Genomic DNA, 23,200 nt, shown 5'->3' on the forward strand with positions numbered 1-23,200 from the left:
TGTTAAAAAAAAAAAAAATTAAAAAAAAAAAACCAAACATTGGAAGGCAGAATGCTTTCCCCCTAAGACTGGGAACAGGGCAGGACGTCCACTCCCACCAACTGTATTCAAGATAGCACTGGATGTTCTAGACAATGCAGCAAGGTAAGACAAGGAAATAAAAAGCATACAGATCAAGAAGGAAGGAACGGACTATTCCTATCTGCAGATGATTCAACTTAACAAGGAGGAAATCCTAAGGAATCTCTGAGAAGGACCTCCTAGAACTAACAAGTGAGTTCCGCAAGGTCGCAGGATACGAGTCAGACACACAAAAATCAACTGTGTTTCTAAATACTGGCCGAGACACTGAAGTCGAAGCTAGAATGCCATCTATGACTGCTCAAAAAAATGCTCAGGTGTAATTCTAAAAACACACGTGTAGGACTTATAAGGCAAACTTACGAAACGCTGATGAAAAAATCACAGAAGAGTAAATAAATGGAGAGACATATCATGTCTGCGGACCAGAAGAGCCAACACAGGAAAGATGTCGATTCGCCCCGAAACGATACACGGGCTTATTGCCATTCCTGTCAAAATCTCAGTAACGTTGTTTTGTAGATACAGACAAGATCACTTCAAAATTTACACGAAGAGGAACTAGAATAACTGAAACCATTTTGAGAAAGAAGAATAAAGTGGGACGATACAGTCTACCCAGATCTGAGACTTACTAAATAGCTCCAGGAACCACGGCTACACGGTGGGAATACATCCAGCAGCGTGACAACAGAGGGGACAGAAACAGACACAAACAGACCGACATTGTGACAGTGTCACAAAAGCAACTCAATGGAGGAACTTCCAGAAGCAGCCTCCACCTAAACCCTCACGCTTCGTACAAGAGTTAACTCAAGGTGGGTCGTGGACCCAAATGTGAAACACACAACTTGCAGAAAAAGGACTGGAGAAAATCTTGGGGCTCCAGGGCTCGGCAGAGTTCTCAGACTTACCACCAAAAGCACAGCTCATCAAAGGAAGAGCTGAGATGTGGGACTTGATCAAAATTTAAAACGTTTGTTCTGCAAAAGACCCTGCGAAGAGGATGAAAAGATCAGCCACGGACTTGGGAGAAAATATTTACAAACCACACAGCCAATAAGAGACTCGTATCTAGAATACTCTCAAAATAACAGTTAAAAAAAATCTAGAAAACGGGCAGAAGACACGAGCAGACGTTCTACCAGAGAGGCTCTCCAGATGGCAACTAAGCCCACGGAAAGATGTCGGCGCCGTCAGCCATCAGGGAAGTGCAGGTTTCAAGCACACGGACCACCGCCTGCCGCCAGAACGGCCCAAGGGCACCAGTGCTTCCTGTGGGTGGACCTTGAGCCCACTACGCTCCACAAAATACGCCAAACACAGAAGACAACTACTGTAGGATTCCCCTTACATCAGGTACCCAGACGAATCAGATTCATAGACACAGAAAGTAGAAAGGTGGGAGCCAGGGACTGCGGAGGGGAGAAGGGGGACTTAGTAGTTAACAGGGACAGGCTTTCAGTTTGAGAACGTGGGAAGTTCTGGAGACGGAGGGCGGGGACGGTGCCACGACAGTGTGGACGTGCTTCAGCCACGGACCTGTGCACGTAAAAACGGTTAAGATGAGGGGCACCTGGGGGGCTCAGCCGGTTGAGGGCCGACTTCGGCTCAGGTCGTGAGCTCGCGGTTCACGAGTTCGAGCCCCGCGTCGGGCTCTGTGCTGACAGCTCGGAGCCTGGAGCCTGGAGCCTGCTTGGGATTCTGCGTCTCCCTCTCTCTCTCTGCCCCTCCCCCACTCATACTCTGTCTCTGTCTCAAAAATAAATTAAAACGTTAAAACAAATTTTTAAATGGTTAACATGGTACATTTATGACACGTGTACCTTACCACACTTTTAAGAAATAATGAACAAAAAACATACTTTAAAAAAGAAGGAAAGAAGTGAACGGTACTCTATCCCCCAGAAGGATGGGATCCGGGGCACGGTACACAGACCGAGGCCTCACTTCAGTGGCCGCGTGATGCCCGGAGGGACCGTCTTTCGGGCTTGAGGGAATTCACTGCCAGCCCAGGCCAGGCTCAGAGATCTAGAAGCCTCTCTGGGCAGGACGGCTGTAGACGGCCCAGACGTTCTGAAAGGGCTGTCGGTCTCCGGACTGACGGCGACGAGCAGCCGTCCCCTTGCGGACAGGACGGTAACCGAGGAGCAGAGCGGGGCCCAAACGTAGGTAAATACCTGGGACTGGACGGGGGAGTACGGGCTCCCAGGCTCCCCGCTCAGGAGGGTCTCACTGTTCATTTTCGTCTTTAGACAAGCAATGTAGCGACTGCAGAAGTCTTTGCAGAGCTCGTTAACCTTTTCCAGCTCAAGAAGATGAATGCGCAAAACCTGGATTGCTTTCACCATCTAGAAGCAGAGACAGCGGAGGCTCTCAGACAAGCAGACAGGAGCACAGCGGCCCGTTGGTGCCACCAGCGCGGGACCGCTCCCTGACTGGCCCGAGCCGCGTCACCACGACCGTCTGCACCGCCGGGGACACAAGGGGAGTGGCGTCAGAAATCAGGCCAAACAGTAAGTCACCCCAGCGCCGCTGACCTCTCGTACTCCGGCTGCATCCGGTGTGTGGGGACCCAGGTGGTCCCGGGGCCGCCCTCGGGGAGTCGCTGCAGCGGGAGACAGCAGGGCCTCGGCCCGGCCCCACGGCCGACCCGCATCACAACCAGCGAGGTGCTTACCTCCCGCTTCTTCGTCTGCAAATGGGGAGGAGTCCGTGCCCACCGCACAGGCGGCTCTCCATTTGGACAAAACTCCAGTTAACCGACTCTGCCCTTTACGGATTGTGCTTTCGGTGTCGAGCCCGAGAACTCCCCGCCCAGTGCCAGACGCGGGCTTTTACGATTTTCCCACAAGTTTTACAGTGACTATGTCAAGTCACTAAGTTCTGGAGTCACCTGCCCCACAGCGGTAGATAGCGGTCTCGGATAGAAACCACCACTTGCCGTGAATCCACAACCCGGAGCCCGGCCCCTCCCCCTGTGACCTGGGTGGCAGCAATTCACATGTATTTGTGGACCGAGAGTGACCACGAACCAAACTCTGCCAGGCCCTGTGCTCGAACACCGGTCAGGAGAGCCCGGGGCCACTCTGGCTGTACCCGCGGCCCACGCACTGATGGCTGTATGACAGAGATTCAGAGGCGGAGAGAGCTTCTGAGTCTCACCCCGAGAGGGCGGGTGCTGCTAGTCCCATTTCAAAGATGAGGAGACTTACTCAAGGTCGGACAACTCATTACAAAATCCACTAGGCAGTGAGGGCTGAATGTATAATGAGAACCTTAAAGAGCAACAAAGATCCGGGCAATTTATTCAGGGAAAAGTTTTCTAAAGATGCTTTTCTGCCGCTAAGGGCCCTGACTAGGGCTCGGGGCTGGGAGTCAGCGTGCTCTAAGGAAACCCGGCGAAGGAGCAGGCCCCCGGCCACAGGCTAACGGTTCTCCACCAGCACAGACAGGCCCCGCTCCCTTCGGGTCCGGCACTGACGTTCACTCCAACAAAGTGTCCGCTCCCTTGAGAAAGCACACACAGCCCTGAACCTCGGGGCCGGAGCCGGAAGGAGGGCGCCAAGGTGAGACCAACTGGCTTCGAGCAGAAAGGCCGAGGGAAGCAGCAGGGAGCCCGGGAGCCCTTTGGTAAGCCTGCCTCGCTCCGTTCACGGGCCTCCCCGAGCGCACGTACAGCCCTGCCTCCCGCCGCAAATACCAGCCTCAAGACTGAGCATGAGGTCCGTCTGTCTCGGAGAAGAAAGTCGTGTGTCCGTGACCAGGGAGAGGCCAAGAACTGAAGCGGCGCCCAGACATGCTGCCCGAGCAGCCCGGCGCGGGAGCACGCCGACTCCGGCGGACGTTACAAACGTTGAGGAGAGAAGTGGATCCCCGGCCCCTTGCGATGCAGGCTCAGGTCCTGTCCTTGGGTTCTTACATAAGGTCACTGGAGAAGCTGGATGACGTAGGGACACTGAGGTCACACATACAGGAAGCGATTTCACGAACTGTGTGATGCTCCCCTTTAGCAGAACTACGTTCTAAAGTTCTAATTGGAAGCTTAACATTTATTGGTCAGATTTGAAACTGGGAAGCAAGAAGACGTAAGAATAAAACGTTTCTTTTACTTACTAAATTGTCGGTTTCCGGGTCTTCGCAAAAGAAGGGTTTTCCTTCTTTCTCTTGCTTTCTTACAAAATTTTCAATATCTACATCAAAACTGGCAGAGGTCGTGCCTTCTGAGCCCTGGGTAGATTGTTCGCACTTTTCGAACAACAAAGCTAGTAGTGGAAATAGTGGATGCCTGGGGGGAGAAAAGTTTTAAACGTATGTTCCACATTTTCAGGAGAATATTTTAGTATGTACGTATGCACTGGCTTATATAACAGCGTGGCTGAGAGACAGTTCCTGTACGAAACAACATCCACTCTAAAGTGGACGATTCAGTGGTGTTTACTATACTCACCACCAAGGCAATTTTACAACATTCTCATCGTCCCCCAAGAAACCCTATTGCCATTAGCAGCCACTCTCTGTTTTCCCCCAAACCCCAGTCCCAAGCCGCTGCTAATCTACTGTCTGTCTCTACGGATTTGCCAGTTCTGGACATTTCGTATAAAAAGAATCATGGATGGGAAAGCAAGCTGGTGCAGCCACTCTGGAAAACAGTGTGGAGGTTCCTCAAAAAACTAAAAACAGAACTACCCTACGACCCAGCAATTGCACTACTAGGCATTTTACCCACAGGATACAGGTGTGCTGTTTCGAAGGGACACAGGCACCCCCATGTATAGCAGCACTATTGACAATAGCCAAAGGATGGAAAGAGCCCAAATGTCCATCGAGGGATGAACGGATAAAGAAGATGTGGTATATATACACAATAGAGTATTACTCGGCAATCAAAAAAGAATGAAATCTTGTCATTTGCAACTATGTGGATGGAACTGGAGGGTATTATGCTAAGCGAAATTAGTCAGAGAAAGACAAAAATCCTATGACTTCACTCCTATGAGGACCTTTAAGAGACAAAACAGATGAACATAAGGGAAGGGAAGCAAAAATAATACAAAAACAGGGAGGGGGACAAAACAGAAGAGACTCATAAATATGGAGAACAAACCGAGGGTTGATGGAGGGGTTGTGGGAGGGGGGATGGGCTAGATGGGGAAGGGGCTTAAGGAATCTACTCCTGAAATCATTGCTGCACTATATGCTAGCTAATTTGGATGTAAACTTTAAAAAATAAAAAATTAAATACACAGATAGATAGATAGATAAAAGGAATCACAGGATACGTGCCCTTTGGCCTCTAGCCTCCTACACTTAGTGACACCGTTTTCAAGGACCATCAGTGCTGTACCGCGTATCGGTACGTCATTCCTTTTTATGGCTGCATGATACTCCACTGTGTGGAGAGACCAGTTCTACAGTTGCAAGTTTTACCCTGAGATCTATGCTCCATCTTGAGTCAACTTCTGTATAAAACGTGAGATGAGGTCGAGGGTCTTCTTCCAGCAGGTGAACGTCTGACTGTTCCAACACCGCTTGTTGGAGAGGCTACCTCCACTCCACCAAACTGTGTTGGCACCTTTGCAAAGGTCACATAAATCATGTTTTTGCACACCTACTTCTGGACTATCCGTGACGCTGATCCTAGCCCTTCACCAGCATCACGACATCGTCATTACCGTAACACCCGAGTCAGCCTTGAAGCCCGACTGTAGTCTTCCTCTTCAACACTGTCTTAGCTGGTCTAGTTCCTTCACCTGCCATGTCAAATTTAGAACTGGCTTATCTATATGTACAAAAATATCCCGCTGAGACCTTAATCGCAATTGTGCTAAACCTGCAGATGGATTTCAGGGGAAATGACGTCTGTGCTGTGCTGACTCTTGCAATCCATGAACATGGTATGCCCCACCACCTAGGTTCTCTCCGATTGCTTGCGTCAGCATTTACAGCTTTCAGCATCAAGTGTCTGTGTTTTGTTAGATTTACACCTGTTTTGGTGCTCTTGTAAATGGTATTGTCTTTCTAATTTCCGTTTCCAATTGTATATTACCGGTATAGAAATAGGATCTGTTTCTGTGTGTTGCCCTTGTAACCTGTGACCTTATTAAACTCAGTTCTGGGAATTTTTTGGTGGAGTCTTTGGGATTTTTGATGTAGACGACCGTGTGGTTGGTGCACAAAGCCAGTTTTATCTCTTCCTTTCTAAGCTGGATGCCTTTTCTTCCTTTTTCTCGCCTTACTGCACTGGCTATGACTTCCATTACAGTACTGAACAGGGGGAGGCCAAGTGGACATCTCTGCCTTATTCCCAATCTTACAGAAAACAGTCTTTGGCCACTAAACATAATGAGAACTATAGATTTTTGGAGGTTGCCCTTCATCAGGTTAGGAAAGTTTCCCTCTATTACCACTTTGCTGACAGCTCTTAACCATAATTAGCTGTTGACTTTTCTGTGTCAACCGATACGAGCGTGTTGTGGGTCTCACTGGTTGAACTTTGACTAGTGAATCAGTCTTGAGTTCCTGGGATAAACTCTACTTGGTCACTGCAGGTTACTCTTTTTATATGTCACTGAATTTGATTTGTTAATACTGGATTAACTATTTTTACGTGTAAGTTCGTGAGGCACACTGGTGTGTACTTTTCCTTTCTGTATTGTCTTTGGCTTTAGTATCACAGTGATGCTCAATTCATAAGCTGAGTTGGAAAGCCTCCCCTCTTCCTTTTTCTGGAAGAGACTGTGTAGACTTGCTGTTTTTTTCTTCTTTATTTTTGGTAGGATTCCCCAGTAGAATTGTCTGGGCTCGAAGATTTCTTCTTGCAGGGTTGACTAAAATATAGATTTAGATTCCAAAACTTTTTTTTTTAAGGTAGTAGGAATAACATCTTAATTCGAGAAACTGCTCACCCTAGTGGTTATCACACCATACCTAATGCTCTGCCTAGCATATTCCATTTAACAAGTTTCTCTGCTCCTCTTACCCCTACTAAAACCCACGCGCATCACATCTCATCGCTACCTATAAATGGCCTGCTTGTCTGCGTCCATTGGTGTCTGGGAGCCCGCCGGGGGAGGGCTCACTCCTTCCACATCCGGTTCAGAGCAGTTGGGATCTTGCTCCGTTTTTAACTCTGTTACTACTTGCATCTGTGAAAGGAGGAGGAGAGTTTTTGTTACTAAACACAAAGTAAACTGCTACTAAGTATTCTCTTCTCAAGCAGAAACAAGGGGACTGGTAAAGTGGGAGACAGTTGGATGGCTGGCCAGAATCCATCAAAATTACCACCAACAAAACTCCTTTGAGTCTGATACGTTTTGCAAATGGCTAAAACAACGGTTGAGTTTCCAAATCATCTTGAAAACTGAGGGCCGATATCTGTGAACTGTGTGCGATTTTCAAAAAATATGCCACCTCCAGAGCGCCGAGGGGATTAAGTCACCTTACTGTGTGTGTCTCTTCCTGCCCTAAACCCTCACACTGAGCAACGTCACAGCTTGAGAGGTAGAAACAAACAGTCCAAACTCTTCCTATCTTGTCACGAAAACAAACGTAGTCATGGCAGGGCTGAAACTCTCCCCTATCTATTCTTAAATTTCAGGAATACGTCATCTATAAACATTTTGAAAAAAAAGTCACTGTATTTAGAAAGTAAAGACTGGCGGTGTTTAAAGAAATAGCGTCTAGGTATTATCATTTAAATTGCTTTAAACTAAGGGGCGCCTGGGTGGCTCAACTGTTTGAGCCTCCAACTTTGGCTCAGGTCGTGATCCCACGGTTCGTGAGTTCGAGCCCCGCGTCGGGCTCTGTGCTGACGGCTCGGAGCCTGGAGCCTGCTTGGGATTCTGTGTCTCCTTCTCTCTCTGCCCCTAACCCACTTGCACTGTCTCTTTCTGTCTCTCAAAAGTAAATAAATAAATGTAAATTGCTTTAAACTAGCTATTTTGGTTTGTAACTTAGGTGAAAAGTCTTTAAATCCTTAAACATAAAGAATTCAGTTTACAGAAAAAAAATTCCAACTTGCTGGGGGGCTCTGGGGGGCTCGGTCAGTTAAGCATCCGACTCTTGCTTTCGGCTCAGGTCATGATCTCAGTTGTTAGATGGAGTCCCAAGCCCGACTCTGTGCTGACAGCACAGAGCCTGCTTAGGATTCTCTCCGTCTCTCTCCCTCTCTGCTCCTCCCCCGTCTCCCCCCCCCCCCACCCCGTCTCCCCCCCACCCCGTCTCCCCCCCACCCCGTCTCCCCACCCCCGCCACCCCGCACCATGCACTCACTTGCTCTCAAAATAAATATTTAAAAAAACTTAAAAAAAAAAAAAACTAAATTGCTGCAGCAAACTTGTAATTATCCAGGAGCAGATTACCAGTGCCCTCAGCTGCTTCAGGACCGGAACCCACCTGCCCTGCCTCCAGCTGCCATGACTCTGCGCCCCGGGGAAGCAGCTGGTGGGGGCATTCGGGGAAGGGGCTCGTCCCCAGGCAGGGAGAGAGCCTGCTCCCTGCCATGCGACCCCCCTGACAGCTGGGGGTAGTCGCCCGCCCGCCTGGCGAGGGAGCCCCTGTCCTGCGGTGCAGGCTCTAGTCTGTCAGCCCAGATGTGCAGGGAGACCTGTGTCCCACTGCCTTCAGATGGCGCAGAGCGCCTGGGAAATTGTTTCTCTCTTGAAAACACGAAGCGCTAAAGCAACTAACAAGCCCAATCGAACACAACCTTTCTGGAGGGAAATCCGACAGTATTATAAACAAGCATCAAAAGATGTATTTCAGGTCTTTGGGTTTGTTTGTTTCTTTCTTTAATGGTCGTGAAGGAAGGGAAAGCTCGCTGTCCAAGTGTGGAGGGGAGGCAGAGCCACACCGTGGGACAGTCAACGCGTAACATAACGTTCACGAGTTTTGCGTGTCGTGGGAAAGAGCTTGGCTGTTAAAAGCGAGGCTCTGTCCCTCCCCGTGCCTGGCACTGCACAGGAAACGACCCCATCAGGGCACCAGGACACCCGCCTGCCCTGCGGGGGGAGGGGACTCGGAACAGGATCTGCCAGCAGGTGATCAGTGCCACAAAGGAGAAGGCTTTGGTGGGAGCAGGCTTGGGGGGGGGGGGGGAGTGCCGGGCGGGCAGGGGAGTCTTCCCAGGAAGGATTTGCGCAAAGATCTGCCAGACAGGAAGGCACTGGCCCCCCTGCTGCTTGAGGAAGAGCCAGGGCCAGGCCCAGGGCCACAGGGCAGGGATGCGTGGGAAAGAGGGGTTCCCCCCCCCAAACCCGGGCAGCGTTCAGCACAGGGAGAGTAAGGGACAACCTCAGCTTGGTGTTTTAGAAACAAAATCACTTGGAAACATCGCGGGGCTTCCGGATGCAGAGAGCAGGCTGAAAGGGACTCCCCAACTCAATTCCTGTAAGAAGCTCAGACCCTGAGACATTTTTCAAAAGCCCACAAAAACCAAGTCTGTGCCACAGGAACCAAGCCAGGAAGGGCACGAGACCGGCCACCAAGGAGAGACACGAGGGAGGCCGCCTCAGGTCCTGGGCGCCCACCTGGAGCCTCACTGAGGCGGGGCTGTGACCTCATCTGGGGGAGGCCACCGAGCCTGATCAGTTGGTCGGGCCCACTAACTAGGATCTTCAAGTAGGGAGAAAAGAGAGCCTCTGGGCATCCCCGCACCGCCTCCTGAGCGCAGGAAGCAGGGGCAAAGGCAGGCTGGGAGGCCTTCGCTGCACGGAGCTCCAGGGCTCGAGGGAGACGGGGGTGGCCCCCACCCCCACCATCAGCAGAGGCCCCCACCCCCTCCTCCCGAGCGCTTCGGGGCACACAACACAAAACCCGGCCTTCCCGCAGCTGCAGCTGCGGAGGCAAGCCAAGGCCACGGACAGTGGGAGGGCGGTCAGGACACCACCCACACGGTGTCAGAGACAGCCGTCCGGGCACAGCCGTGCGACGTGAGCAGACGGCACGGCATCCGCGCCGCGCCGTCCATCGGGACGGTGCCCTCTGCCGCCCACACCACGCCTCCCGCTGAGCTCAGCAACCTGGGGCCCGGCTTTTGGCAACGGCACCCCGCTTTTCTTTGAAGGCAGCGAGCCTCTCTAACACAGACGCTAACAGGGCACGTCCCCGCGAAACCGTGACTTGGGGACTCAAAAGCACTGGCGGCCTGGTGTCCCCGGGGGAAGCGACGCGAACGGTTCCACCGCTGGCCTCTCCGGGCAGCAACACGTACGAAGCGCAGGGTGCACTTGACATTGGACCTGCAGCTCGATGGAACCGAACTGTAACTAACGGAGAAAGCAGAATAAAGCCCCAGCGCTCACTTGTTGCCCGTCTTGGTAGCTGTCTATGCTTAGTGTCTGTGTAGCCATCATGGTTAATGGGCTTTATAGGAAAACATCAAATCATCTTGAGTCAAAAGCAAATGGCGTCTGGGGAAACAAAAGCAGAAAAGCGTCAGTTAGTAACTGCAGAGCACTCTGGGCCCCCCCTTCCACGGCACCCGGGTACTTCTCAAAAACACGTACTTGCGCACGGAGAGGGAAACCCCACCCTGGCGTTGCCGTGAGCCGACCCCCCTCAGCACCACCCCACTCACTTAGCGGTCACGTGTTTGTACTTGCCCCGGGCCCGGACTGGCTTTCAGGTTTTAGCCACCTGGGTTCATTCATCCACTCAGCCAACAAGCATCTAGTAACCGTCTACACCCGCAGGACAGCGCTGTGGGGCCTGGGGCACCACAGCGAGTCGGTGAGGCTCGGCTTTCCTGGGGCAGCCAAGGCCTCAGGGGTGTGGGGCGGGGGGGGGGGGGGGGGGGGGCGGTGGCCACAAATACAGGGAATGTCAGAGAGCACACGTGCAGCGGGGGGCAGGATGCAGGGCCAGCTCTCCCAGCCGGGTGACGGGGCGCCCTTCTGGCCACGCGCCCCGGACACAGAGCCCAGCGACCGGGGGTCCGGAGACCGGACCTCAGACGGGAGCGGTGGAGGGCACTCCCCTCACACAGGTGTGATACACAGGTGGAAAGACGGTTCATTTACTTGAGGACAACGCAAAGTGACTCACTACAGCGGCGGGGGTGGGGGTGGGGGGCTAGGAGCACCTGCACTGTGGCATGGGAAGCGGTAACGTCCTGGGGCGGCCAGAGAGGCTCCGACAGCCCAGGCCGTGCGGACAAGTCACAAGGTCAAGGGCAGTCATTCCGCTTGCTCTGCCCTGGCTCGGCCACCGAAGGTCACCGGGGGAAGCGACGCTCTGGGAGACTGTGCTCACTGGAAAAAATCCAGTCGAAGACCAGCAAGCCGGGGGCGGAGTGAGAAGCGCGTCCCGAGGCCCAGCCAGAAGGAGCAGGGTGTCCAGCCCACGGCCCGCCCCGGGGGAGGCTCTCCTGGGGGGCCGTGCTACCCCGAGGAGCCCGAGTAACAGGGCCTCCCCCCTGCCCAGGGAGCCGGCATGAGGTGGGGGGCTCACGACGTGACCTCATGAAAAGCCAAGGGGCAAACGAGGTTACCCTCCTTCCTTCAGCAAAGGCTCCTGTCTCAAGCCCTGTCCTGTGCACTGGCGGAGCGTGGGTCCGGGGCAGACGGGCACAAACCGGTCACCGTGCACACAGGTTCGGGTAGGGGAGCCGGGGGGGATGGGCACACAAAGCAGTCACCGTGCACACGGGCATCAGGAGGCGATGCGGTGAGGGCGACCAGGCAGGGACACGGAATACTTGGGGCAGGACCGCTGCAAGTGCCCGTGGGAGACACCCAGAGGCAGGGGGACGGGAAGGAGCCGGGTGGTGTGTCTGGAGGACAGCTAGCGTGGCTGGGCAGCGTGACAAAGGAGAAGGGGAAGGCAAGGGAGCGGGAGGCACAGGACCAGGTCCCACACACCCTCGTGGGTCACAGTCCCCCGCGTCAGGGGGACAGGGACCCACGGGAAGGTCTGAGCAGCAGGGTGACGACACAGGGGCACAAGGACAGGTGTGCAGCCACAGACAGGCTGGGGGCCGTGGGGATGCCCACCTGAGCAACTGGCCGAGCAGAGCCACATGTCCCGGACTCAGCAGTTGGATCAGAGCAGGTTCTGTGGCCTGGGAGGAGAGAGCAAGAGTCGGGACGTTTTAGGTTTGAGACGCTGCTCCTACAGGTTCTCAATAAATGAGTCTGTGCCAGAAACGCAGACTTGGTGGGGCGCCTGGGGGGCTCAGTCGGTTGAGCCTCCGACTTCGGCTCAGGTCATGATCTCACGGTCTGTGAGTTCGAGCCCCACGTCGGGATCCGTGCTGACGGCTCGGAGCCTGGAGCCTGCTTCCGATTCTGTGTCTCCCTCTCTCTCTGCCCTTCCCCTGCTCATGCTCTGTCTCTCTCTCTCTCTCAGAAATAAACATTAAAAAAAAGAAAAAAAAAAAGAAATGCAGACTTAGTGACCATCAAGCATGGCTGGTGCATGTAGGGGCTGAACAGCGTCCTCCAGGAGATGGCCAAATCCCAGCCCCTGGGCCCTGCGAATGGGACCTTCTCTACGAAATAGGGTCCTTATGTGTGGAATTATGTGAAGGATCTTGAGATGAGATCATCCCGGATTTAGGGGAGCCCTAAATCCAGTGACTGGTGTCCTTTAAGGGTGGGAGTGGGGAGAGCAAGACCCAGGGCCTACAGAGGGGACGCCATGTGAAGACAGGGTGACACTGGAGGGACACGGCCACAAGCCAAGAACGCCTGGGGCCACCAGGAGCTGAAAGAGGCAGGAGGGACCCTCCCCTGGAGCCTTCAGATTGCAGGTTGATTTCGGAGCTGCAAGAAAATCCGTTTCCGTGGCTTTCATCTACCCGGGTGGTGGGACTTTGTTTCGGCAGGACACCGAGACAGTCTGGAGAGCCCCCAGATTGGCTGAGTCCACCCAGGGGGGACGGGGTGGGAATGTGGGGCACCAGCCCAGAATGGGAGCCGCGGCCAGCGGGACAAGAGCAGAACCAAGTGGTGCCGCTGAAACGGTGCAGGAGGCGGGTGGGGCAAGGGGCGTTGGCCATGTCAACGCGGCGGCTGAGCACGGCCACCGGGACCTGCAGGGGTGTGTCCGTGGGCCGGGGAGGGCAGGAGAGAAGGGCGGGATGTGGCAAGCCCACGGCTCGACTAGGAACTCCTGTGGAGCCGCCGCTGAAGTTGCCCTCTGTGCCCCTGGCACCCCCGATCCTGAGACGCGGGCACACCTGTCACTGAGCGCCTCCCAACCGTCTGTGCCTTGACCAAAGGCTGGCCCTCCTCCTGGGCTCCCCCTCCACCCCAGGCCGCCGGCCCCAACCTTGATCACCGGCAGGGCTCGTGTGAACCTCGGGCCTTCCCCCTCCTCCCCTCCAGAGTCCACCTTTCAGAAACGCAGTCCTGGTGAAAACCCCCCTGCAGGGCAAGTCCCTGGCCAGCCGTCCCCTACTCGGAGCTGTGTCCATGTCAGGGAGCACCCGCCTCGTCCTCAGGCCGCACGGTGCTCCCCCCGCGCTCCGGCCTCCTGGGGGCCTGGCCGGCACCCGCACGCGCCCCATCACCACGTCACCGTCCCCAGGCGGCCCTGCCAGTGCCTTGCCCTCGCCTGCCGTGCGCAGCTCTCCGGGGTCCCGCCGTCCACCCCGGGCTCGGCCCCGCGGCGCCTCGGGGTTTCTCCCGCTACACGGTAAGGGCCGGCGAGGGCCCCGTCCTGCCGCGTCCCCCACGACCGGCACGGCGTCTGGCCCCGCCCCGAAGTGCTCACCGTTGACGGGGCGCGTTGGACACGCGAGTCACCCCAGCTCCGCGGGCCCCGACACCCACGTGTCCTCGCTGTGCTTTTGAGCCCTTCCTCCTGTCACCGTTACTTCCGTGGCCGCCGGAACGAGAGCAGCTCGCGGCGCTGCTCCGACGGGGGCTCAAAGAACAGCTCTGGGGGGGGGGGGGTCCACGTCCTCAGCACACTTCCCGCCAGACAGACAGTCGACGCCAGAGCCACCCTCCCTAGGGAACACCTGCAGGACGGGGCAGAGGTTGCGAGTAACCCCCCGGTCACACGGCTTCACCCTCCCGGCCGCGGAGACATCGGGTGAGGCCGTGCGGAAACGCGCGTCCGTGTCGGGGCCTCCTCCACGCCTGTGGTTTCACGCAACCCCACACGCAGGCGGCGAGGGGGCGCAGGCGTCGCCTCACCGACGAGCCGACCGAGACCAGGAGACTCGGCCGGCGGGTGTCGGGGCCAGCACGGGCCCGGCCCGGGTCCCCGGGGGCCCGTCTTCTCGGAGCTGCGCAGCCACAGCGGGGAGGGAGGCAGCCCCCCCCCCCCCCCAGCCATCTGGACGTCTGACGCTATTCACGGCGGAGAAGGAGTGGTCCGCAAACGTCCGTCTAAAGAATAGCTAACCTGAAAGCGACACCACCCTCCTCTCCGCGGACGCGTCGCCCCCCAGGCCGGGCCGGCCGCGAGGCTGAGCCGGGAGCGGCCTCCGTCAAACGTCACCGAGGCACGTCCGCCAGGACGCGGTCCGGCGCCGAGCTTGGCCGACAGCGCGCAGCCCTCCATCACGGTCCGGGGCCAGCCGTGTCGGGAGGCCTGCACCTACGCGTCCACGGGACGGCGTCAGAACGGCCCCTGACTCTTATGCAGGTACACCGTACTCCCAAAAGAGGGTGCGGGCCCCCGCGTGGGCTCCCAGCTCCGTCGGAGGGTCCTCCCCTGGGCGAGCCCCGCCGCGCGTGCAGGTGAACACGTGGCCCTCGGTGCGCCGCCCGCGGGGACTCGGGCACAGGAAGTGGCGCCGATCCGAGGCCCTGCGTCCCTGCGCCGGCCCGCTCCTCTGGAACAGACGGGACGTTCGGCGGCGGCGAGGACGCGGGGCGGCCCTGCTTCCACCCGCGGCGCTCCCCCCACAGGCCGGCGGCGCCCTGCCCTCAGCTCTGGAAGCGCCCTCCCTCACTGGGCCAGGAGGAGGCCGCCCCCCCTCGGGCACGGACCCACGACACAGCGGATGGACGAGCCTCTTCCTGCAACACCCCACTGACTTCCTGACTTAAAAGGTACACTTCCTTGGGTTTGATAAACAGGCAGATGCTTCGTGAGACTGGGAAGACACGAATACACGGGGAATAAGCACAGGACGGTCGGTGACAGAGAAGGGGCCCCAAACACAGACAGGGAACGGCTCGGGGGGACCCCGCCCTGCTGGAACGGAAGTGGAGCTGTCGGTGTGAGTTCCTGTGCATTCAACACACACACACACACACACACACACACACACACACACACACACACGTGTGCACCTGCTTCAGCCCTGTCTCCCGAGAGGGTGGAGAAGCAGCGACACCCGGTACCACCCAGACCCTGGGTGATAAATGTCACTCCCCAGAACAAAGAATCGGGGCTCCGGAGAGCAGTGGCTGACGTGATCCCAGGGCTGGGGCAGGGAAGGCACAAAGTGACCCGGAGCCTGTGCTCAAAAATTACGGGGACACGCCAGAAGGAGTCAAAGCAGCTTGCAGAAGCTCTCACGGGCCAAACGTGGGACAACGGGCAACGGGTATGACAGTACTCGAGAGGAAAAACAACAATCGGTGAGTCCAATGAGGTACTCAGGAATCAACCTATGCAAAGAGGCGAAAGGCCTGACTCTGAAAACTAGAGGAAGCTTTCGCAGGAAATCGGAGGTGACTCAAAGAAGCAGGAAGACCTTCCGTGCTCATGCGCTGCAAGAACAAGCACTGTGACAACGTCGACGCTGCCCAAAGCCGTCCGTGGTGATACGCGCACAGAAACGAAGGACAAAGTGGGGGAAGGCACAGCTCTGAATTATGGCGCGGTCCATCCAGTAGGCAGGGGCGGATGCAATGCCGTCGGGCTGGCGACAGGCACAGTAACCCGAGCCTCGGGCGGCACTCCTCGGGGAGGTCCGCACGAGGCCCCGAAGAGGAAACGCACCTGATGTCAGCACACCTGCCCTAACGTACCACTGATTACACGGGAAAACAGTAGCTTCCCAGTGAAGACACCCGGCAGGCAACACGTAACCAAACGGTGAACATTCCGATAATCAGTAAGGAGACAAAGGAACATCACAGCCCTCCCGAGAAGGACGCCGAAGACTTGGGAGGAGTCCTGCCCGATCCCGAGGCTGCGCTCACCGTCCGAAACTGAGGGGCAATCTACGAAGTGACTGGCCCGTAAGCTTCCAAAGCGGGAAGGTGCAAGAGGCCGATAGACTTCTCCAGTAAGTGAAGCGACAGGTGTGTGTGGTCCTCAACGGGGGCCTGGGCCCCCCAAATGCTCTTTCCTTTTCGCCGGTAGCGAGACAGTAGCTCATTCGTGAGACAACCGGCAAAGTTTACACAAAGTCAGAGAAGGTAAGAGTATTTTACCAGTCACTTTCCTGATTTTGATAACTGTGCTGTGGTTAATGAAGACAGTATCCTCGCTTTGGGACGCATACGGAAACACTGGGGGGCATCACATCTACAACTTACTCTCTCAAATGTACCCACACACATACGTGTGTGTGTGTATATGCACACATGTGCACGCACACACAGTGAGAGAGAGATGAGAGACTGGGCATACGTTTGGTAAAATGGGAACACTGGGGAAGGTACGTGGCAAGTCGGTACAGTTTTTGCAACGTCTCTGCAAGACTGAGATTCAAAGTAAGAAGTTTTTAAGTTTAACACTTGTAGGGGCGCCCGGGTGGCTCAGTGAGTTAAGCGTCCAACTTCAACTCAGGTCATGATCTCACAGTTTGTGGGTTTGGGCCCCGCGTCGGGCTCTGTGCTGACAGCTCGGAGCCTGGAGCCTGCTTCCGATTCTGTGTCTCCCTCTCTCTGCCCCTCCCCCACTCATGCTGTGTCTCTGTCTCAAAAATAAACAAACATTAAAAAAAATTTCGTCTTTCAGTTTAACACTTGTAGGCTTATAAAAAGGATGAGGGACTGTTCCGGGCTCAAAGAGACCGAAGGGGCGACAGCCAAATGAACACATGACGAAAGCTGTGAGAGGCGACGGAGGGGCTCTGGGGGGCCACACGGAGCGGACAGGAGCCGACCCTGGAGACAGGGCTGCTGCCCACGTGGCAGTGCTGCTCCTTCCCAGGAAGCACCTGTCAGCAAGGGCTGCGATGTTTAGGGGTGTGGTCACGAGACGCGCACCTTTGAATGGTCACCAGGCGCTCCCATGCGGCCAAACACGCTGTGGCCGGAGTCAACAACTGATGAATCCAGGTGGCGAGGGACCCCCCTGCCACTCGTTCAGCCCTTTGGTTTCAAAACAGGGGCACCGGGGCGGCTCAGTCGGTTAAGCGTCGGGAGTCTTGAGCTCAGCTCAGCTCTTGATCTCAGGGTCGAGTTCGAGCCCCGTGTTGGGCTCTGCGCTGGGTCTGGAGCCTAGTCGGTTAAAAAAAATGAAAAAACGTCCATAACAAATACTGGGGGAAAGTCAGAATTCTATTTCAAAACCATCTAGACTTACAGTCCTTCTATCAGACCTTGTTAAGACTACAATGTCTGATGTAAGTAGCACAGCCAGTCTAAAGGGAAAATCGGGAATTTGTGCCACAAGCTTTGAAAATATGTGCTCTACAATAGAATACTATGCAAGGAACTTTTTTTAATTTCTTCATTTTGAGAGAAAGAGAGAAGGAGAGAGAGCATGAACAAGCGGGGGAGGGGGGCAGCGAGGGAGGGGGCAGACAGAGAGGGGGAGAGAGAATCCCAAGCAGGCTGCGTACTGTGCTCGAGGAGCCTGATGCAGGCCCCGAACCCACAAATCGTGAGATCCCGACCTGGGCCGAGATCATGATGGGACGCTTCACAGACTGAGCCCCCCAGGCGCCCCTACGCAAGGAGTTGTTCACAAAGGGTCACTCTCTCCGACTGACACACTGCTGGGTGAAACCAGGGGCGGGGCAGAGTAGCAAGGTCACCCACAGGTCACCCACGGGACAGGACACCACAGGGTCGCAGGAAGGTGCCAGCAGGTGGCGCCATTTGCCCAAGAGGTTGAAAGCGGCCTCGGACACGGGGCGGGAGACTCGTGCCAACGTGTTGCTCATAATTTTCGGAGCCCCCTTCCAAATTCCACTCCCCAGCAAAATGCCCCACCACCCCCGGGCAGCGGGGCCGACTGGCACCTGCACGCGGGCAGGCCAACAGCCCCAGCAGAGTTCAGGCCTCGGTGGTTCAGGAGGGGGCAGTCTGCTGGCTGCAAGCCGGCTCTGCGGCCGGCCAGGCCGCGCCAGGCCCAGGACGGAGTCTGAGTGCCCAAGTGAAAGCTGTCATTACCCGCGAAATAACTACAGCATCCAACCCCAGGACGGACAGTCAGCAAGGCTCCTTTTTACCAAAAGCTGGTTTTGCTGGCATTTTGTAGAAACCAAGGCTAGCCGGAGATTTAGAAACAATCAATGAATCCCTATTTCTTCCCTCCATTACACAGAAAGAGAAGTTCCTATCAGGTTCACACTCAACACTGCCTTAACTTCTTAACGCACAGAGCTCCAAAATCCAAGTTGAAGAATGGCCAGCCCAACGTACGTATGATATCGTGGCGCTGAGCCGTTGGAATAGCTTTGCCTGGTTTATTTCTGGAAATTTCATCCCATAAAAAAAGGGCACGTCACGTACTGAAGCTGTCACTTTGGTGCCCGCTCAAGAGATCTGGCCGGACTAAGACAAATGAGGAAAACACAGCCTTCTGATTCTCACGTACAGAAATATTACAACTCACTAGTCACGAAAGAGATACAATCTCTCAACGAATAATCCTTTTTCATCTAGCGATTTAAATTTAAAACAAGAGTGCTACACTATGTTGGCAAAGATGGATGAAACCCGGGGCCCAAAGGGGTCCTGAGCCTCCCGAGCCGTGTGACTGGTGTGCAGAGAAACCTGACCACGTGCACAGTTGGCCACAGAACACGGTACACTCTTCTCAACGCAGTGTAAATGCTGCACAACACTCAACGTGGCCCAAATCCACAGGCAGGCATTTTCGTGTTTGCAAACATTCCCATCCAGGCTGACGGGATGCAGGGGTTTAGTCTTTCAGAAAAGAACAGGTATAAACAGATTCGTTGAATCCCACCGAGTGTTGAAGTCCTCTGTGGATGGGTCTGGGAAGGGTCCTGCGGGCTGGGAGGTCTGCAGAGGCCAGAAGCGAAGGCAGGAGGTCGGGGGCAGAGGGCAGGCCCTAACAGGGCCATAGCCTGTCCCCTGGCATCCAAGCCACAACCCCCCCCTTTCCCCCCCGCCGATGTGGGTCCCACAGGGGAGCGCCAGGCTGGGAGACTCAGTTACTGCCAGGGAGGTGGCCGTGAGGCCTGTGGAAGATTTAGATTTGAATACTTTTATGTTAAGTCTCAGAATAAACTATGTATTTGACCTTTAGGGTGTTTGTAGTATTTAAGAAAATTTGGCAAATTAATGTTACATATTAGCCGGGACTCCAATATAAATGTATAATTAAGCTTCTAATTTTAGACACGATTTTTTTTTTTTTTACTTTACTGAAAAGGTATAAAAGAGACATTTATAGAGATTATCAACATTCTTTAATATTTTTTAACATTTATTTATTTTTGAAGGAGAGACTGAACAGGGGAGGGGCAGAGAGAGAGGGAGACACAGAATCCCAAGCAGGCCCCAGGCTCCGAGCTGTCATCACAGAGCCCGACGTGGGGCTCGAACTCACGACCTGCGAGATCATGACCTGAGCCACCCGGGCGCCCCGAGAACATTCTTGATCTACGCAAGCACAGGGATTGTTGGGCACTCTCGTAGCCACTGGGAATACAGCAGGGAGCAAAGCCAAGTTCCTCACCCCACAAAGCGTGTCACTTCCGGACAGCCAGGTTTGGAAAGAACTTGACATTCACCACGTAGGTAACTTTGAATTATTAGACCTACCTGAGAAAGTTTTACTTGTTTGGCCAGATGTTCCCCGTGCCTAAAATGACAATTAAATCCAGTACACTTAACACCATAGGGGCGCCTGGGAGGCTCAGTCGGTTGAGCACCTCGACTTCAGCTCCGATCATGATCTCAGGGTCTGTGGGACTGCGGCTTGCGTTGGGCTCCGCATTGGGTGTGGAGACTGCTTAAGAATCTCTCTCTCTCTCTCTCTCTCTCTCTCCCTCCCTCCCTCCCTCTGCCCCTCCCCTGCTTTCTTTCTCTCTCTCAAATAAATAAGCTTAAAAAAAAAAAAAGAATGAAAACTATGGCTCAGAATGTATAAGGGAAGTTAAAGGCTCAGTCAGGTTAAGCATCCAACTTTGGCTCAGGTCATGATCCCGTGGTTCGTGAGTTCGAGCCTCTGTGCTAACAGTGCAGAGCCTGCTTGGGATTCTCCTCTCTCTCTGCCCCTCCCCTGCTCATGCTTTTTCGCTTTCAAAATAAATAAATAAAAACTTTAAAAAATTAACCTCAAATAATCTTTTCTATGCTGAAAAGCCTCATTTCAAAGGGCATTCAAAACTTACAGCAACAAATGCTAGATGTTGACAATGTTTTTAAGCCACCTTAATAAAAAATGGAAACACTGGGAATGCAAGCTGGTGCAGCCACTCTGGGTGCAGTACAGAGGTTCCTCTAAAAACTAAAACTAGATCTACCCTACGACCCAGCAATTGCACTACTAGGCATTTATCCCCAGGATACAGGTGTGCTGTTTCGAAGGGACACATACACCCCCATGTTTATAGCAGCACTATCAACAATAGCCAGAGTATGGAAAGAGCCCAAATGTCCATCGATCGATGGATGAATGGATAAAGAAGATGTGGTATATATACACAATGGAGTATTACTCAGCAATCAAAAAGAATGAAATCTTGCCATTTGCAACTAGGTGGTTGGAACTGGAGGGTATTATGCTAAGCGAAATTAGTCAGAGAAAGACAAATATCATATGACTTCACTCATATGAGGACTTTAAGGGACAAAACAGGTGAACATAAGGGAAGGGAAACAAAAATAATATAAAAACAGGGAGGGGGACAAAACAGAAGAGACTGAAATACAGAGAACAAACTGCGGGTGGCTGGAGGGGCTGTGGGAGGGGGACAGGCTAAATGGGCAAGGGACATCAAGGAGGACACTTGTTGGGATGAGCACCAGGTGTTCTACGTAGCGGGTGAATCACTGGAACCTACTCCTGAAATCATTGTTGCACTAGATGCTGACTAACTTGGATGTAAATTTTAAAAAGTTAAAAATAAAATTAAAAACAAAAATGGAAACAGAACCTTCATGTCCTCCCCAAGGGATGGTGACATCAACTACAGTCACCCGTCATCGATCATCGACAGGATGGTTACATCCCAGAGCAGCCTGGAAAGGGCTCCCAGCAACCCGTCCGACGGGAAGGCAGGGCACACGTTTGCTGTGCACCTGACCGTGCCCTTCCTTCCGTCCGCAAATATTTCCCGGAGCTCTTCTCGGTGCCAGGCTCTGCTCTGAGTGCTGGGGGTGGAAGGTCCTGGCTGTCAAGAAACCACCTGATAACTGTGTCAAGCGGGTATCTACGGGTCAACGTGGGGAGAAGACACGTCTCTCAAGCACCGGGTCACCCCACCCAGGAGCACCTCTCTTACGATGTTTGACGGTCTCTGTGGAGGTCTTCTGGACTCTTGGGGAGACTGACTCCTAAGTAGCTCACGTTTTCCTCTCGCTGCCCAAAGTACCTCATCGTCCTTGTGCCTCCGGGCGGGCCGCTGGACGGGAAGGAAGCACGCCCGGGGTGCGCAGGCCAACCTTGCAGCCGCCCACTTGGCCAGCGGCTTTGCTTCCAGCAGCTCGCGGAGAGTCTGCTCACTGTTCTCGGAACACGTCAGTATCCCAGCCAAGATCCGCGGTGACTTTCAGAAACTCAAGGGACCTGTTCTCACACGCGTGCAGAATGAAAGTCCGCGAGTAGCCGTACTACCCTTAAAAGGTCTAAGAAACACCGACGTCGGAATACCCCACTCGGCCACAGCAACAGCAGAACGGGCAAACACGCAGGCCAGCGGAACAGAAGAAGCAAGACACCAGACTTGCCAGGGCCCGAAGGAAAAGCACCCCCCAAAAGGCACAGAGCTTTGCGGCTTTGACGCTTTTACAAACATCCCGCAACTCGCTCAAGTCCTGCAAGGCGCTGGTGAAAGGGGCCACCGTCCAGGCGCCCGTGCACACGCACAGGGCGCACGCCAGCGGCACGCTCTCCCGTCCGGCCCCGGCACGTGGCCCCTTGACGACCGAGCCGGTCGCCGCAGAAGCACCGAAAGAGCAACTCTGCACACGGCTCTGCAAGAACGGGGCTCGAGCCTCCGCGCGACGGTCCTACTCGTGCAGCCCGTGCCAGCGCACACACGCGCGGAGAACTCGTTCTCAGACGCTCGCCACTCGTTTTGTGCAAGGACGACAAGGGAAACCGAGAGGAGAAACGTCATCTAGAGTCTGCTCTGCGTTGCGGCCTACGTGAGGCACTGTTTTATTTTTTAATGTTTGTCTATCTTTGAGGGAGAGACAGAATGTGAGCGGGGGAGGGGCAGAGAGAGAGGGAGACACAGAATCGGAAGCAGGCTCCAGGCTCGGAGCTGTCGGCACAGAGCCCGACGCGGGGCTTGAACCCACGGACCGAGAGATGGTGACCACGAGAGCCAAAGTTGGACACTTAACCGACTGAGCCACTGGAGCCCCTAGACCTATGTGAGGCACTTTTTTTTTTTTTAATGTTTATTTATTTTTTACAGAGAGTGAAGGCAGGGGAGGGGTACACAGAGAGGGAGATGCAGAATCCAAAGCAGGCTCCAGCCTCCTAACTGTCAGCACAGAGCCCGACACGGGGCTCAAACCCATGAGCCGTGAGATCGTGACCTGAGCCGAAGTCTGACGCTTCACCGACCCAGCCACCCAGGTGCCCCTACGTGAGGCCCTTTTAAAACACATCCCCAAATTCGCTGATTCCTCCCGATGAGTGTGGGGTTCTGTCCCCTGCTCTTGAATCTGGGCTGACCTTAGTGACTCACTTGGAACCCCGAGAAGGCAGTAGAAATGCTTTGAGGAAACTCCCCAAGACTCCAGCCCTCAGCCATCATGCCGCCACCGGCCTGGGTCATCCTAGCTGAGGACCCCAACGCTGTGGGACGGAGACAGGCCGTTTCCGCTGG

At 54.6% G+C, this 23,200-nt stretch overlaps 1 protein-coding gene across 5 annotated transcripts in view; it reads right to left on the reverse strand.

Moving 5' to 3' along the window:
- PKNOX1 (PBX/knotted 1 homeobox 1) overlaps positions 1-23,200 on the reverse strand; it is a 56,494-nt gene that overhangs the window by 19,795 nt on the left and 13,499 nt on the right. For 3 of the 5 annotated variants that reach the window (XM_053903025.1, XM_053903021.1, XM_053903023.1), the window contains exons 2-6: positions 12,075-12,142; positions 10,386-10,493; positions 7,102-7,229; positions 4,198-4,369; positions 2,262-2,432 (exon numbers count right to left, since the gene is read on the reverse strand). In XM_053903025.1, coding sequence (XP_053759000.1) covers positions 2,262-2,432; positions 4,198-4,369; positions 7,102-7,229; positions 10,386-10,436 — 522 coding nt within the window. In that variant the 5' untranslated portion in view covers positions 10,437-10,493; positions 12,075-12,142. Of the gene's footprint in view, positions 1-2,261; positions 2,433-4,197; positions 4,370-7,101; positions 7,230-10,385; positions 10,494-12,074; positions 12,143-13,797; positions 14,298-23,200 lie in introns of those variants that run through there. The other 2 variants (XM_053903022.1, XM_053903024.1) reach the window with 2 other exon arrangements.

Source organism: Panthera pardus, unplaced genomic scaffold (assembly GCF_024362965.1).
Source record: "Panthera pardus isolate Hobbes unplaced genomic scaffold, ASM2436296v1 HiC_scaffold_16, whole genome shotgun sequence".
Taxonomy (NCBI): Eukaryota; Metazoa; Chordata; class Mammalia; order Carnivora; family Felidae; genus Panthera; species Panthera pardus.